Below are 18047 nucleotides of genomic sequence, written 5' to 3'. Positions count from 1 at the left end.
AGGCCGGGCATCAGAAAGACATCCGACTGGAGCTAGCAGTTTATGGGATGAAAAAAGCCCTCATCACCCCTTCCCTGTTCAGACTGCTTTAGCACAGGACACTGGGCATACGGGGCCCTCTGGCTAGGAAGGAAGAGAGGGTGGGCAAGAGTGGACTTAGACACACTCTGTTGGCTATGATGTCGGTGAGGGGTCAAAGGGGATCCTGAGCACAGAACTGTGAGCTGTGTAGATGGCCTGGCACACATACTGGTGAACAGCCAGAGACACACCAGCAGGGTGGCTGGCCCGCCGCTTTCTGTGCTCAGTGTGCTTGCTGAGGGGTTCACCTTTGCTAGTGGTCACCGGGGACCACGGGAGCATCCTGCCATCAGGAGGAGGAAGGCTGCAAGACAAAAAAAGAACCAAAGCCAGGGCGTCTTCCTGTGGAGAACCACTGCCTCCCAGAAAATCCTGAAAACTCGCCCTATACAGCGGCGGTAGGCAAGTCACTGGGAATCAAGAAAGCACAGTTCCAAAGGAGATTCAGGCCCTGCCGGCCATCCCTGTGATCCTGCCCAGGCAGGGCACATGCACACCACACAGGGAAGGCTGAGAGGATTCTGGAGAGCAGAAAGGCCTAAGACAGAGGAGCTCCATGGAGGAAAATGAGGATTATGAGGGGAGGGAGGTAGGCAAGCTAAGGAAGGGCTTGCTCCAGAGGAAGAGTCCTGGGATTGCTAGGAGACTAGGCATTGCTGGAGTGGAGGCTCTGTGCGGAACACCAGATGGGCCCCAAGGCAGGTGAGGTGCGAGGCAATCACTGTGGCTCTATCATTCGGAGGATGGCTGTAGGGCGCACCTCACATTCTACAGCAGCAACTCTACAGACCACCCAAGGACTGCAAGAAAACTCACAGTGGCTTATCTTGCCAGCATCCACAGTCATAGAGAAAGCAGCCAGGACTGGGGTTCTGGCCTGTTGAGTCCAAGGTCACTGATTAATCCTATGTTAAAAGGACGAGTCAAAGTGACCCTTTTGACATCACGAAAGCCCCCGAGGCTGCAGGATGAAGCACTGTGGACACTGAATGCCAAACAGCCACGGGTAGGCTAGGCCAGCCACGGGTAGGCTCTGTGAAGCTGCTTCCCAAGACCTCTCAGCTCTGCCCCTCACACCTGAAGCCAAAAAATGCTTCCAAGTCTCAAGCAAGTAAATAAACCTGCTTGACTGTCAGGACTGTGAAATGTATTCATAAGTAATCTGGATTTAAAACTAATGAAAGGAGGAAAGTCACTCTGGGTTCAAAAACTGGGTCCCACCACTAACAACTAGAAGGTTCAGAAAGGTCAGGTTCAGAAACCAGGCTGTTCTGTCTGGACAGGACAAACCTCTGAAAGGCAAACCCTTAACTGGGGCTGACCAGTTTGTCAGGGGAGCCCAGTGTGTCGAGAACACAGCACCATGCCCGGGAGTGAGTTCAGGCTTTTCTGGTTCTGCCACTCGTCGGCTGTGTGGCCCGAGGCAATCTACACAACTTCTCTGAGTCTTGGATCTTCAGCGTAATCTTTAATTAGGAAAGCTAAATGAGATAATGTACAGGAGGTGCCTGACCTGGACTCTGAGAACCTGTCTGCCTCCTACCGGCTTCCCCCTTGGCTGTCACAAGCTCACACCGTGGATGACACTGCTCTCATTGCTTCCCAGAGGTGTGGTGACTTGTTCAACTTAATATATCCCCCGCCCCATCCATCCACCATCTATTATCTGTCTGTCTAGCTATAAACCAACTATTGTCATCTGAAGAATATTTTCTTTAACATTTATTTGGTGCATGTGTGTGTGTGTGTGTGTGTGTGTGTGTGTGTGTGTGTGTGTGTGTGTGTGTGTATGTGCCAACATGTGGAAGTTAAAGACAAACTTTGGGAGTCAGTTCTCTTCCTTTACCACACTGGGGACAGGGAATTAAACTCCGGTCATCAGACTTGGCGGCAAATGCCTTTACCTGCTGAGCCTCCTCTCTTGCCCGAGAACACTGCAGTGTTTAAGTAACTTTACTCCCCTTCTCTCTTATCTTTGCTTCAGCTTGAGATTTACTGTTTCTGAATCTAAAAGGGACTTTAGGGCCCACAGCTTTCAGATGTTTGGGGTGACTCTTTCCGTGCTCCTCACGTGTGGTGAAGGACAGCTTCAGAGCTGGCTGTGGCGGTGCACAGCCTCACTGCAGGCCGCCAGGCTGCACAGCGAGACCCTGTGCCAACAAAGAGAAACGAAGGAAAATCCCCAACAGGAAAGAGCGGCTGCAGAGATGTGACTGGGCCACTGGCTTTGCAGAGGGAAGTGAGCAAGCCCACTGTAACCACGGCGTCACCTAGAAGAGACCCACCAGGGGCTGGAGGGAGAGGTCAGCAGGTAAGAGCACTTGCTGCTCTTGCAAAGCACTGGAGTTTGGTTCCCAGCACCCATGACAGCGGCTCTCAACTTCTTATAACTCCAGCTCCAGGGGATCGAACACCCTCCTCTGGTCTCCAGGGACACCCACACGTATATATTTACACACACACATAGACACACACACCACAAATACACACAGACACCGACACACATCACACACACCACACACACACCAACACACATCACATACACCAACACGCATCACACACACACACCATACATATATGCACACTACACACTCACACACATACACACTAGCACATACATACTGAAACACCACACACACACACACACACACACACACACACACACACACACACACACCCATGTGGGACCATAATGGCTGAGGATTCCAGAGAAAGGGTCAAGAGAGCTTCAACACTAAATACCTCAAACTTGTGGATGGCATGCATTGGCTTCCTCTCCCACTTCCCACCCGGCTCTATAAAGTTGGCTCCCCCAGCATCAACCCTAGTAAGAAGGTATTACCTGGACAGTGAGGAGGCTTCACTCCTTGTTTGACCTTATAAGGGCCCCCCCTCCCGCTGTCCCTGGGTGTGTGCACTGCACTCACTGTGCCTGGCTAAGCCTCCCTCCCTCCAATCCAGCCTGGTATAAAACTGGCCCAGCTATGCTGATGGGAGATTTAGACATGGACACACACACACACACACACATGCTGATGGGATAAAAACTTTCTCTAAGGTATTAAAACACTATTCCCAGACCACTATTACCAACCAGAGTGGCCTGTCTTCCATTAGAGGAGAAAGAAAGGTAGGCAGTAAGAACAGCCGGCTTCACCAACCTACCAACAACAGGCCGTCTTCCTGACCACTGTCAGACTCACCCGGTCCCCACCTCAGTGTGACAGCTGAGAGCACGAGCTAAGCAGCTCTCTCCTAAGCCTGGGTGAGTCCAATGTTAAAAAAAAAACAACAAGGAACTCTAAACCTACTTCGGAAAGAAAGAATTATCAGATACATGGATATAAAGTGAGTAAACAATCAAATTTATTGACTGCAAGATCTGTGCCAACTTAAGTGTGGATATCTCTTCCTGTTCTTGTTCAGGCCCCTCAGGCATCTTGAACTTACTGGCCCAGTAGTCTGAGAGCAGCAGAGAGCCCTGAACAGCAAGCTTTTGCTCCGTTAGTAATGCAGGGTGCTCACCTCCCTCTGTGGTGAACAGCCACGGTCGGGCTCACTTAGCGTGGGCAATGGCTCTTCTGCCAGCTAAGAGACAAAATGGGGCCACACGGACTACTGCCCTGAGATGCCAACCCCCTTGCTAACTCACAGGCTCACTGCAGAGGTTAGGCCAAAAGTTCCCTCAAACCAGCCAAAGTAGGGGTGTCTGCTCTCTGCTTCTCTTTCTTTTTAAAAACTTAACTGTCATTCATTGTTCTTTGTGGGAGACAGCAAAGGTAAGTTCAGCCTTACTACACTGCATTACATACATGTGACTTTATTCACACAAAGTCTGTAACTCAACTAGGTAACTTGTATCCTAACCTTCAGAGAAGGCATTCTGCTCTGTTATATAAGAAAGGGTTTAATAAAAAACGACCTAATCTTGTAATTATCAAACTAGTGTGTTAGAACCTGAATACAAACCCCTACAAAGGCTCATCTACAGGACTGACGGCGCCTTTCAATATTGTATCAAACACCTTGCTTGTGCCAGCTAGAAGCCGTATCTACTAATAGGACAGAAGGCTAAGATATAAGCGTACATTTATAGATGCCCAGCACACGATTTCTATGATCTAACTAGTATTGGTAAGCTAAAGAGGACATTGTTTATACAGTCGATATTTGACAGCTATTTCTGTATGTTAAATTCCCAGTCTTTATCCTATTCCTGCAGTCACAGTAACAGGACATTAACTTTGGATTCCTCATTGTGTCCCCAAACACCCCGGGCTTTCTCTAAATGATTCCATATTCACATACCGTAAAGTGCTTCTCCCCAGAGAGCAACTCCTGTTCCAACCCCAGTCAGAATTTCTAGCTTCTATTCTGAGACATCAACTTTAATTTCACCTTCTCTGCTTTTTCTTGGTCTTCCTTCTTCTAAACTAAACCCAGAGGACACTGACTAGAGCAGGCTGATTAAAAATACCCGTGTCTCACCAGCCACATAAATGGCTTTTAAAATATAATAGTAAAAAAAACCAAACCACCTATGTCTTTCTAAAACAAACAACAAATATCAAACTCTACTGATACAATTCAATATATTTAAATGTAAAATATTTAGGGACTAACAAGAAACAAAACCAAGAAAACTGGGGGCGGCAGGGTGGCCAGAATGAACACATAGAGAAGAATTACTAGCTTAAAATATACACGTACCAAAGCAAGCAAAACACATCTCCTCCTTTCCAATAAACCTGAAAAGCCATGGCCCCGCCCGTGCGAGTCGGGAAGCCGCTGCTGGCCAGCTGTCTCTAGGGCATTTCCACGGCTCTGCAGCAGTAGCCAGAGGAGGAGGGCGCTGGCCGGTCGACAGCCCACATGAGAGTCATGTGCTAGGAGCTGGAAGCTGGGTCCCGGCCTCGCAGAATGCAAGACCTACTTAGCTTTGGCACAAAGTAGTTTTCTGGTTCAGAAGAAAAAAATGTGTAAGGAAGTGTTTTGACTTCAGCAAATGGTTGTGACAGACACAGGAAGGCGGAGCAGAGGCTTCTGGGACTGGACATAGAGCCAGTTCAGTGTTGGGGCTTGAAAGCACGGAGTAGGAGACAGGGTCATTGTGTTCAGTTACCCCTCGCAGTGAGAAGGTCAGCGATAAGTACAGTGGATTTTTTCTACTGTATTAAACTTAGACTACTCAGAGGAAAATAGAGAAGCACTCAGGATAATGAAATAAAATCTGAGAAATTCGTCATATTTTCCCAAATTCTGAAAGGCTCATCAAAACAAGCAAGCAGATAAGATCTGAAACAAGAACCCATCCTTCGCAACGTCGACACTATCTGCACGGTCTGGGATCCGGCTCGCAGCTGAGCACTTGCCTGGCACACCGTGAGGCGCTAGGTTCAATCTCAGCGTCACGACAGACTATTTCCTTTTGAGATAAAGTCTCACCATGTAGCCCTGGCTGGCCCCGAACTCACTATGTAGATCAGGCTGGCCTGGAACTCACAGAGGTCCACCACAGCCAGCTGAACACACCGAGTGACTCCTGCCTGACACCACAGTTTGTAAGTCTCTATCTCCAGCCAGGAACTCCGGCTCAAACTTTCAGTGAGACTTTTCTTACTTCAGGGCCCCATGAGCCCTCAGACCCTCTAGGGAAAACTGTGAACTGAGGTACGGTGCTACATGTCGGTAACCCTAGCACTGGGGAGGCAGAGGCAGGAGGATCAAGGGTCGAAGGTTATCATCAGCTACAAACTGAGTTCCAGACCAGCCTAGTCCACATAAGACCCTGTCTCAGAAGACCAAAAAAGACAATGGTTCAGTCCATGTCAGCACATGTCTGCATACACACATCTGTGTGCCTCTGACTCTTTCTGTGTTCTCTCCTGTGGCTGAGGTCAAGGGTCTGGACAGTCTTTCTCTGTCTGTCTCTCCCCACTGTCTTCTTTTTAGCTGACATGTAGAAATAGTACATACTCCCAGGTCAGACTGGGACACTTCTGGACAGTGTGCAGTGTAGCCATCGAATAAACAAATCCCAACTACTGTAACCACTCTCCTTTCGGAGGCCCACCTGTGACAGCCTGGGTCTCAGATGACCCCCGGGGTTAGTTACCAGCTTATAGCATATGGGCGGTGGTGGAACCTTTAAGAACTGGGGTCTAGTGAAGGAAGTTAGGTCCTTGGAGTGTGGACAGTGGAACGCAAGCCTTCTTCTACTTCTTGGCCACTATCAGTCATGCAGTTCCCTTCACCGGGCTCTCCCCACGTCACCACAATGGACCCCCTCACCACAGACCCAAAGGCATAGGCCCAAGTGCACACGGAACTGAAGGGTGGCGCCAGATAGCCCAGCTCCCCTTGTAAGCCAACTTTCTTGGGTGTCTTGTCACAGTAACAGAAAGTGAACTTACACCCCAGCACAGCTCTTCCGGGGGAGGTGAGCCTCCTCCCTGGCCTTCGGGCACTCAGTAGTAACCGTCTGTCTCCTGACCAATGCAAGCTCTCTAAAGGGAAAGACTAGGGCTTCTTCTCATGGTGAATTATGCCTGCTAACTACATACGATTATATTTTTAAATTTTTCAGTTACAGTTTTTGAGTTTGTGTGTGTGTGTGCGTGCACGCATGTGTGACTGCCCGTGCACGAGCATGCCACAGCACGTGTGTGGAGGTCAGAGAACAACCTGTAGGAGTTGGTTCTCCCCTTCGACCACGTCAGTTCTAGGGACAGAGCTCAGGCTGTCATGCTTAGTGGCAGGCGCCTTGACCCTCTGAGCCATCTGGCTGTCCCACTCTGCAGGATTCATAAGAGCCACGCACTGCGGCCTGTGGTACTCACGCCATCCATATCATCAGTGAGCAGAAGGGATGTGAGCACACTGAGACGTGAGTGAGCAGGGTCAGTACAAACCATCCAGTGTCACTAACGTTACCATGTGTAACTCTGCATGTAAGTGACTCACTCCTTCCTTGGAAAGTGATGTGTGTGGCAGTTCTTGTCTGTAAAAAGCTTTGCTTTTGCTACTCAGCAACTTATTCTCCATGGTTTGCAAGCCAAGATATTTGTTCCTCAAAACAAAGAGGCTACCCCATCTTCAGATGGGGGGAAAGCCATTTCTCTCTGCCCACACTGACATCCAAGACTGCCTAATTATGAGAAAGACAAAACGCGTCGAGACACTGAGCCCACACATTCATAAATGTGGAGGCTCCGTGTTTCCCTGTGGGGTTGGATTAAAAAGATAATTAAAGCAGCTCTGTGGGTCCCCTCCTGATGCTACTCACAGGAAGAACCCAGCACTTTCTCAAGCAAGGGAAACATGACTATCCTTGTTTTGAGGTGAAGAAAAGTTAAAAAAGAAAAAAAGCCAAACCCAACTCTGATATGTATACATGCTCATGTACCGGGGAGGGGACACACACACACACACACACACACACACACACACACACACACACGTGTGACCACGTGTCAGGGGTCATCTCACTTGTCCTACCTTCCTGAGACACATACTCAGGACTCAGGTGACTTCACCAGAACCTTCTCCTAAATGAATCTGTAAAGTACAGGTGAGGGCAGGAACAGGATAGAAGGAGGCCTGTCATTGGAGGAGAAGGAAGGTGGGCGGGAGAAGAGTTTGAAGGAAGAGGAGGAGATGGAAACGGAAGAGGGGGAGAGAGAGGGTAGCCAGTAGAGAACATGGAAGGTGTCGTTAGGATTCCACTCTGTGTATATACAGGTTGTTGTTAATGTTCTCTTTTCTTTTCTTTTTTCCGGAGCTGGGGACCGAACCCAGGGCCTTGCGCTTGCTAGGCAAGTGCTCTACCACTGAGCTAAGTCCCCAACCCCATTGTTAATGTTCTTAAGGGATGGATGTGTACAGGGTTTTGTGTGTTTAGGTGGGCAGTTATACCTTATCAATTGGGTCAGAGGTTATTGTGTCGTGTGTTCTTTCATGTGACGGTTTGAGTGCAGGAAAGTGTGAGGCGGCTGGAGACACGGGGCCGCCACAGAGCTGGGATGTGTGTTTCTGGCATGGACACCTGCCTTGGGAACTAGATAGGTAGAGACTGCTGCCAGGCTCAGAGGGAGGCCTCGGCACTGTGGGATGGAGCAAAGTGGGTGGGACGCTTTGCTGACTGAGTTTTAAGATGTCTATCAGATATCATGGGGCACCGCAGTGGCGGACCTAGTGGGGATAAAAGACAGTGTTTTTATTTTTTATATTTTTACAACAGCATAGGGTGGCAGGCCAATACGCCCCAGGGCTCTGCCTATGTATCCTCCAGTGTTGGAAAGACACTAGCAGGACACTGTGCCCAGCTATGTGAGACGCACTCTGGGCTCCCAACTCAGGTGTTCACTAAGCTATCTTCTCGGCCAACGATTGATTGAGATTTTTCTGACTCCAAGGGTGGGGTGGGTGGCATACCTGTGCACCATAGACACGCTGCATCGCCTGCAGCAGCTGGTTGGTGTAGTCTGTGAGGGTGCCAGCATCCTCTTCAAAGACACTCAGCAGGGACCTCGTCTGCAGGCAAAGAAGAAGGGTCAGTCTTCACTCTCAGCAACAGTCACGGGGGAGGGACAAACAGACAGCACAGGAGCTGCCTGACCCGGGAGGGAAAGTGTGTGGTGAACTCTGCTCACCCTTTCCACAAGGGTGCAGGGACAGGAGGTTACACTCGCTCAGGACCAGAGAAGAAAGCCCATGTCTAGGGCGGGGCTTGTGGCTCAGTGCGCAGTACCTGCTGGCACTTAGGGCCCTGGGTTTCACTGCCAGCACCACCAGACAGAAGCTCAGTCACCTGTGCTGACTTCCGGGCCTACCTATCCACGTGTCCACTCAATAAACAGTACCAGGAAAGGGAGCCTCTCTTTCCAAGTCCACACAGGGAACACAGGACCCCACTGTGCACCAGGTATGGTTGCCCAGCTCCGCTGGCCTCACCACTCAGCCTCAACCAGCTGCTTGGTGTCTGCAGTTCAGGGTGTCCTGCAGACAGCCATTGTTTCCTCTTAAGATAACACAGTCAACTTCCATGGTGGTGATGGTGGTGGTGGTGGTGGTGGTGGTGTGTGTGTGTGTGTGTGTGTGTGCGAGTGCATGTGGGTGCGTGTGTGCGGGCATGTGTGTGTGAGTGTGTGTGTATGAGAGAGAGGTGTGTATGTGCGCATGCGAGTGCATGTGGGTGCATGCATGTGTGTGTGTGTGTGTGTGTGTGTGTGTGTGTGTTTAAGCTCCTGGTCAGGAATTGCAAACGTCCTGTCCCAAAAGCAAAAGCTCTCGGCATAAAACTCAAACAGCAGCCATTATGCTGGTCCCTTCTCTAAGGAGGAACTCTGTTCTGAGAGGGCAGCTGAGCGACTACAGGAACTAAAGGGTATTTTGAGCCTTTTCATATGCAATGTTAGGCACACCCTGAGCGCTAGTAAAATCTTTATATATTGGGTGGTGTGTGACCAAGGGTCAAGGCGTCACATCATAGAGACCCACTCACATACGTGAACTCGCAACAAAGGGAGCTCAGTAAACAACCAAGGAGACAAAGAGAGCACGAGACACACTAGTGAGGTCATACAGAGCACTCTGCAAACAATTCATTACTGCTCAATATTTTCTTGCAAATGGATTTCAATTCCTAGTTCTTCTAACCCATCTAAGCTAAAATAAAGATTAGAAAGTGACTGGTCTGCCTGGCTACTGTGCCCCGCCACCCCTGGGGCCTCCCTGCTGCTGGGCCACCACCTGGTGGGACCAGATACCCCCAGGGACAGGAGTAGGAACCTGGGCACTGGGGTCTTCCCTTCTCACCACTACATCTACCTTGGGTCCACACACTGGAGGCTTCATAGCGGAGTGAGTACCGTTCTTTACCCTGGGTCTTCCAGGTCAGAAGTGGGTGCTTCTGGGAATGAGATCCACAGCAGCAAGCCTGGAACATAGAGCAGCTCTCCCCACAGTTCTCGGTGAGGACAAGCACTCACCAGCACGGACCCTCGTTCCAGAGGAGTTCTGAACATTCAAATGCTCCCGCACTAGGCTGCAAACATCAGCTGCACCGGATGAGACATTTCACATAGAATGTGCATGGGTTTTTTTTCCTACTCCCTTCATCTGTTTGTAAGTAAACATCACGGCTACAGCCCACTAGATGTCATAACCCACTAATGATGACAACGGGTAAAGGTGACGATTCTAAATTCCTTATGGCATCTATGAAAGTATGACTTTCTGGTTGTTAAGATGGGTGACCTGTGTTTGGCATTCGTGTGCATTTGTCTCCCTGCTCTGGGCCAGCATGTGCTCAAACACCAGCTAGAGGACTGAGAATTACTGCCCGGGAAAGTGACTCCAGGATCAGCATGGGCTGAGCCTGCTTGGAGTCCCCAGGGAGCTGTGATGAGAGAGATGACATTTATTATGGAGACAATGATCTCTGGCGCTCATAGCTGGTGCTCAGCGTTTAAACAGGAGGCTCCTAACACTAGAGCAATGTGCTTATCTGAGGAGTGCCACCCGGCAGAACAGCTCTGAGTCTTCCCGTACCCACTGCTGCGGGGTCCCATGGAAGTCTACGAAGGTTCAAATACCTTTCTATTATGACTGGCGTGCATGGGAACACGAGAAGCAACACAGCTGAACTGCACTTGTTCACTTAGCTGAATCCTATTTTGTCTTCTCTTAATTCTTTTAGGAATAAATTAAAGACAAGAGGTGGTTAAAAAGAGAAGGCTTACACAATGGTCTTCTCAAGGGCGGCAGGAAGAACTCTAGTGGAATTCCGACACTGACGGGCACGGAACATTTGTCACGTTTTCCAATGAAACAACTTCATAATTGGATACCACACTGCTACTAACCTCACTTTACTTTACGGGGGATGAAGCTGGGGCTCAGGGCACTCGTAAAATGTGTTCATTGCTGTTCGAGCTTCCTGTCTGCTACTCATCAGCTACAGTCCACACTGAGAGAAGTCAGGACAGGAGCTCATGCAGAAACCGTGGAGGAATATGGACTGCTCACCCTGAGGCTCATACTTAGGTAGTTCCTGCTACAGCCCAGGGCCAGAGAAAGGTGCCTCTCCCAACCCCCCGCCAAGACCCGGGCAATGCACTGGATCCTTCTACATTAATTAATAGTCAAGATAGTTGCCCAAGACCAACCCAAGAAAGAGCAGATTCTAGGTTGTGACACAGACAATTAAAGCTCCCGGGGTTGGGAAGCAGAGGGGCTGAGATATAAATCCATGTCCTCTGCAAGGACAGTGCGGTCATGAGTCTCAAATGTTTCATCGGCGGGTGTGTTCTGTAGTGCCAGCCCAGGACACCGGCACGCCGGAGCCAGATTCTCTCTGGCCCCCACGTTCTATCTCTCTCTCTCACCTACAGCAAATGCCAGAGAACCGCATCATGGTACCTTGCCTTGTTTTAGTCTTCTCGGCCACTGGATTTAACTAGCTCACCCCTGGTAAAGAACGGCCAGCTGCGGGGGGACTGCTTTGCTGCACACGTTCGTCAGTATCTGCTCTGCTCACACGTATGGGTGGAGAGCGAGGATGCCCTAACACGGACAGGAAAGGCAATGCCAGCTGCTCAAAGCCTCACAGAAAGGCCCAGCGCTGCTGTCCGATGTTTGCACAGACAGCGCCTTCAATCGGTGGCACCCAGCTCACGCACACAAAAGCTCAGAGAGGCTGAATAAAAGCCCAAGGTAACAGTGGCAGGCCCGTGGGTTGACTGCTATCCCACATTCTCAGAAGCCTCTGCATCCAGCCAGACAAGACCAAGCTCTCTGTGGGCCTGGCCCAAGCTCCGTTGGCATTCCTTTACCTTAGGGTAAACATCCGGGTGTTACCTAATCAAACAGCCCTGACAGTCTCAACAACACGCCATTGTGTAGGTGTCCAGTTTCAATAGCACTCATAATTCGCTCCTTTAAAATGTAAGTCAGATAAAGATTTTTTCATCCCCCTAATTTGGGTTAGGGAGAGAAACGTCTTCACAGATCCAAGTTTACTGAGTGGAAAATGTGTTACACACAGAGTTCTACGACGAAGTTCCTCCACAATGAAGCCATACAAAACCACCCTGCATGTCTGGAAGCATCTCACTGGGATAAAGAAAAGCCTGATTGCTGGGGAGGGCTGCTCCCAGATAGGCCACTGCATGATCTCAGAACCAAGTCTTTCATTTCCCTGCTTCCGTTAAGCCAACTTCCAAAGAAACAAAGCTCAAAGCACACACACACACACACACACACACACACACACACACACACACACAAAAGAAACCGCTTCCTCCCCACCTTCTCGGGGAATCGTGCTGCATGCGTACGGGATGAGCGCAGCCCTCTGAAGGATGCGGGATGCGCTGCTGGGGCTCTGAGCTGGGCCGCTGTCCCTATCGGTTACAGCAGGGCTCACACCGTCCTGCGCAGCTGCTTATCTGCCCCAGGAACAGACTGTGAGGCGGTCAAGGACACGAATGCCTATCTAGCTGATGGTCATGTTTCCAGCAGCTAACGGAGGCTGGCCAGCACAGCAAACGCTCACACACAGCAACAGGGACGGCTCTGCACCCTCGACTCGTGTCCCAGGGGTCAGTGGAAAGAACACACGTACTCGCGCTAGCTCTGCAACACGACGTGCAACGTGCAACCCTGCATGCTGAAGAAGAGGAAATGAGCAGTTGTGTCTAAGGCCGGGCAATGGCTATTCAGCACTTCTTGGAGCACTCAAGTTCAAATACAAAAGCTTTTGTGTTCATTGAGGAAGCCCTGTGTAAAACGGTTACTCAAGCAATCCTCATAACTCTTCTACCTCCGACAAGAAACAAACAGTTCATGGGGTACCTTTTCCCCCTCCTTCTGAATCAATAGAGGACTAGGGGAAGGCAGGTGCTAGGTAGCAGGGCTAACTTACATAGTACACGAGGCTGAGGAGGTGACTCAGAGAGAAAGAGAGCACTTGCCTACCTAGCACTGTAAGGCCTGACTTCCATCCCCTGCACCACAAAAGCAAACCCCTTAATTCCTGCTGCTGGGCTTCCTTACCTTACAGTTGATTTCTCTGGCCCTCTTCCACCTTACTAGATAACCTGTCTCAAAAGATTGGGTGCACAAATAAAATGCATTTAGAACAGTGCCGGGCACATACCATGGGGGATCCAGACCAGGCATGTTCAACCCATAACCCAAGAGAGGTACGGATGCAATGCCATGCAGAAAGGTTCTTAGTGCATTCGGATTTTCTTCACTTTGTAACTTGACTGCACTGTTCCTCCGGTGTGAATTTTGGAAATGACAACGTAGCTCAGAGAAGCCAAAAGGTTGGGCGAGCCTGAATTTGTGGCATTTGTTTCTGTGTTTAATTCGTTCATATCAAATAAAAGAAATGGCTTCCATTCCATCCAGTTCTACGCCTCTGGATCTCCTGGGAGTCAGGCTGCAATTCAGCACATGCTATGTGGAAAATAGTGTCAGTCATGCTCTGCAGGCCCTGAAAGACTCCTAAAGCTACCTTCCATCCTCCAAAGCAGTCACACTGATGGGAGAGAACCGGTCTCAACAGCAAGGACAAATCTCCTACAGGTGGCTCTGTGGGTAAAGGCACTTGTCACCAGGTCTGAGGACCTGCAACCAGTCCCTGGAACCCACATGGTGGAATTAGAGCACTGACTTCCACAAACTGTCCTCTGACCTCCACATCCACACACATCTGTATCAGGACCAGGCAATGTCACAGGAGCGGGGCTGAGAGAATGAGGTGGAGTGTTGTGAAATGTTGTCCTCTGGACACGACATGGCCTTTCCACCCATGAGCTCACAGCAGTGCAGTCACGTACACGATGCCAGTCAGCATTGCAGCCTGGGATGGAGGCACCCAGAGGCCTACCCTTAGCTGAGAAGCTACAGGCTGTTGGTGGCTTCTGGGAAGGGAAGGCCAGTTTTCTTTGGGGGTGTGGCTGTTGGGAGGTTGCTATGGCTCCACTGGACGGGCAGGCCCCACACCCATGCATAGGAAGAAAGCACTAATTACATTGTGTGTGTTATTGGGGAGAGGACAGAAAATTGGGTGGGAGAACATGTTTGGGGGTTCCAGAGAGAGGAGATGGGGAGGTGATATAGATACGCGTGTAAGTATAGGAAATTATTAAAGAATAAAAAACTAAAAAAAAAATTCCTTACAAGAAAGGCAATAAAACAAGTGTCTGAATTAAGTAAGGGTTTTACCACTTTGCAGGGAAGCCTGAGAATAAGCCTTTACTATAGACAAAAATATTTTAAAAAATTAAAAAGAATGTCAGGAATAACAAAGCCTCTAAACATCCCCCCCCCCCACACACACACACAAAAGCTCAAAGTTGTAAACCATACAGACGGGACATAGTTTTAGGCTGTTCCGCTGCCCATCTGCTGCATGTTCCTCGCTTTCTGTGGCGTTTCTGCAGATGAGAACACCGGGCCATTAGAAGCAGAACTGCAGAAACCGTGCGCGCCCATTACAGACCTTAGAACTCCAGACCCTGTGATGTCTGTGCCTGGCTCAGCCACCATCATGGCTGGCTAGAGAAACAGCCTGTCTTTGACCTTCCGTGTCACCAAGTACAAAGCAAATGGAAATCCCTATTCATAACCGCGAGGATTAGGATTTCCATACGCTTATGTTCGGATCCCAAGGACAGAAGAGGATGGTTTGAAAGTGGTCCAAAGGAAACCCCTCACACCCAGAGCTGTGTAGAGAGGCCTTCGAAAAGTTAGCAGAACCAATGTCGGTCTATTTAAAAAGTTGAATCAGTTAAAAGTAAAAATAAAAGTAGGCTGGGCATGACAGCACATGCCTGTAATCCCAGCACTCAAGGTGGAGGTTCAAGGCTAGCCTGGTCTACACCAAAAGTTTTCAGGCCAGTTATGGCTACATAGTAAGACCTTGTATCAAAAACAAAACAAAACAAAAACAAACAAACAAAAAACCCCAAACAACAACAAAAATCCAAAAAAACAAAACAAAACAACAACAAAAACCCCCAAGTAATGGGAATAGTAATAGTCACAGCTTCCTTACATATCCTTGTTTGTCTACATGAGGACAAGCATTCAGAACGGAGCATAAGCTAGGCAGGCACACATAGCCATTTTGATTTATTTTGCATGGGAACGATGTAGAAATGTAGGTTTATCAAACTTTCATCCGGGAGGTACAATTCACTTAGGAAGCCAGAGAAGGAACCCGAAAGAAGAGGAGAAACTCTGAAGAACAGCTGGATCCTTTCTAACTTTTCAGGAACGGAGACACTAGAGGATAAAGGTATATATATATTAATCTGGTTAGGGATGCGATACCAGAAAAGGGAATAGGAGGTACATTAAGAGAACAGTAGATCCCTGGAGAAAGCCGTGTGAATTCTGAACCACTGTCACTATGCACTATATGCCTGCCGGTTTTTCACTCTCAAGCTCAAACGACTTAATTCACATCTCCACAATGCTAATGACACCCCACCCCCCACCCTGCTCCTCCCCGCGCGCGCGCGCCCCGCGTGGCACAAATGGCAAATGGAATTTTCTCCTCCCTGGATCGATTGGGCGATGGATCCAGGTTTTCTGTGCTCCCCATTCTGGCCCCTGCATTCATTAGGTCTCAAGGAATCGTTAGTACCAGCAGCATCTGTGTGAATAGCGCTGTCGTCTTCTTCTGCATGAGACACTACTTGAAAACTTACTTGTTACCCCGTGAGCGAGCTACTACTATGGGACAGCCGATTGCCCCGACCTCCCCGAGCGCCGGCTGGGCACCGCGGCTCCTTCCCGGCCTCCCCGGCAGTACCTGGGGGCTGTCCTGCAGCGCCTCCTCCAGCAGGAGCTTGTCCACGGCGGGCATGGCGCGGCAGTGAGGGAGCGCGGGACGCGAGAAGGGGACACTCAGCACTCGGGGACTTGAGGCTTAGTTCCGAGCCCGCGCCTGCCCACTGGCCGCGGCCCGCCCCTCAGCCCGGCCCCCGGCCGCCCGGATCAACAGGAAGTGTGGCCAGCACCAGACGTGTAGCTGGTCTAGCACGGGACACCGGAAGTGTGGCGACCACGCTTCCGACCGACCCTGGCGCTTCGGCCCCTCCGGCCAGGGCAGTGGCGATGGGAGGTTCCGGCAGGAGGCTGCTCTTCGCCTGCTCGAAGTTGCCCTCCCCTGTGCTCGCTCCTGGCGGTTCTCCCGGTGGGACGATAGGCGTTTATCTTCTTGAGGCTCTGCAGATTACTCTTTCTGTGTGGGAGGAGATAAGAGTGAACAGATTTTGCAGCTGTTCTCTGACCTCTTTGGGGGGGGGTAGTGGGAGGGAAGTCAGGCTGTCTTCCAACTCACTGTGTAACTGAGGATGATTCAAAATTTCTGATCCTCTTGCCTCCACCCTCTGAGAGTGATGGGATAACGGGCATGGACCACCAACCACCAAACCTGAGTTTTGTGCAGTGCTGGGGATGGAACTCAGGGCTTCGTTCATGCTGGGTAAACACGCTATCAAAGTAGCAACACCCCCAGCCTTGGCATCTTCTTGTTTTTTTGTTTTTTGGTTCTTTTTTTTCGGAGCTGGGGACCGAACCCAGGGCCTTGCGCTTCCTAGGTAAGCGCTCTACCACTGAGCCAAATCCCCAGCCCCTCTTGTTTTTTTAATTTGGGTTAGGAGACCGGGTTGGGTAGAGCAGGACAGATGGGTCATTGCAGAAGATGTGAGTTCAATTCTCAGCACCTGGCAGGAGACTCTTGCATGCACATATTTCCTGTAGGGGCACACATGGGCGCACTCACCTGCACATATTTCCTATAGGAAATGCTCACGCAATTTAAAACAAAACAAATTATTATATTTAGTGTGTGAAGTTCAGAAGACAAATTGTGAGAGACTTTCTCCTTCCAACCATGGGGATTTTGGAAATTAAACTCAGGTGTCAGGCTTGGAGGTCAGTGCCTTTAGCTATTGAGCCATCTTACCAGCCTCTGGCCTCTTTTTTTTTTTTTAATACCAGGACAGCCCTATACTCAAACAGCTCTGAGCACAGGCATTTTGTGTGTGTGTGTGTGTGTGTGTGTGTGTGTGTGTGTGTGTGTGTCTGTGTGTGTCTGTGTGTGAGTGTGTGTATGTGTGTGTATGTGCGTGCACGTTACCTGTTACATAATGCTGTCTGATTTGGGGCCATATAATTAGGTCTCCTCTTCCTGGTTCATTAAGGTTTGTCATTTTAGAGAGAATTTCATAATGAAATTTTCAGGATTGGAAGGAATAGATTATGTGGTCCTGTGATGTCATTTAAAAGTGAGAAAAAAAAGGACACCGGCGAATGAAATAATCTAGTTAGGACCTTACAGTGTAGGCTGGAGGAAGAAGGAAAAGAAAGTCGTGTAGAAGATCAAAAGCAGAATTTGATGTCTATTAAAGGCAAGAGTTTCAATTGATTGACACATAAAATCAGTACTGTGTGTCCCATGAGCTGCCACCAAAATTACCAGGAAGAGTGTGATACAAAATCTACGTCTCGTGGTAACCACTTGAACAGTTGGTGTTGATTGTGAAAATGGTAGGATCAGGGGTCACCAGTGAAGGGCTGTTCAGATTAGGTTAGCCTCTGGCGTACCTGTGAGGGATTACCTTAAGTTACCAGAGGTGGGAAGATGTACCCCCAAAGTGGGTGGCACTACTCCCTGGGCTTGAGTCCTGGGCTACATAAGAGACGTGCGTGAACAGGAGCACTCCGTTACTTCCTGCTTCCTGCCCGTAGATGCAGAACAACCAGCTCCTTCAAGCTCCTGCCTCCAGAAAGTCCCTGCCGTGATGGACTGTACCCTAAAACTGCCAACCAAAACAAACCTGTTCCCCCTTAAGTTGTTGGGAGTTTTATCGCCACCGTAGTAAAGGTAACTAAGACACCACCCAGCTCAGTAACAAAATCTGTGTTCCAAAGACCACTGAAAG

General features: G+C 49.6%; 1 protein-coding gene across 3 annotated transcripts in view; it reads right to left on the bottom strand.

The window, feature by feature from the left end:
* The window catches only part of Appl2 (adaptor protein, phosphotyrosine interacting with PH domain and leucine zipper 2), a 51785-nt gene extending 35702 nt beyond the window's left edge, over positions 1–16083 (bottom strand). For 2 of the 3 annotated variants that reach the window (XR_015624178.1, XM_087557814.1), the window contains exons 1-2: positions 15911–16083; positions 8515–8613 (exon numbers count right to left, since the gene is read on the bottom strand). Coding sequence is in view for 2 of the 3 variants with exons in the window: in XM_087557814.1 (XP_087413940.1) it covers positions 8515–8613; positions 15911–15964 (153 nt within the window). In the remaining variant the exon portion in view is untranslated. 3 annotated transcript variants of the gene reach the window in all.
* Between the last annotated feature and the right edge of the window lie 1964 nt (positions 16084–18047).

The sequence above is a fragment of the Rattus norvegicus genome, chromosome 7 (assembly GCF_021556685.1).
Source record: "Rattus norvegicus strain SHRSP/BbbUtx chromosome 7, alternate assembly SHRSP_T2T, whole genome shotgun sequence".
NCBI lineage: Eukaryota > Metazoa > Chordata > Mammalia > Rodentia > Muridae > Rattus > Rattus norvegicus.
Note: the sequence above shows the minus strand (reverse complement) of the source record. Positions and strands in the feature narration are given on the sequence as shown.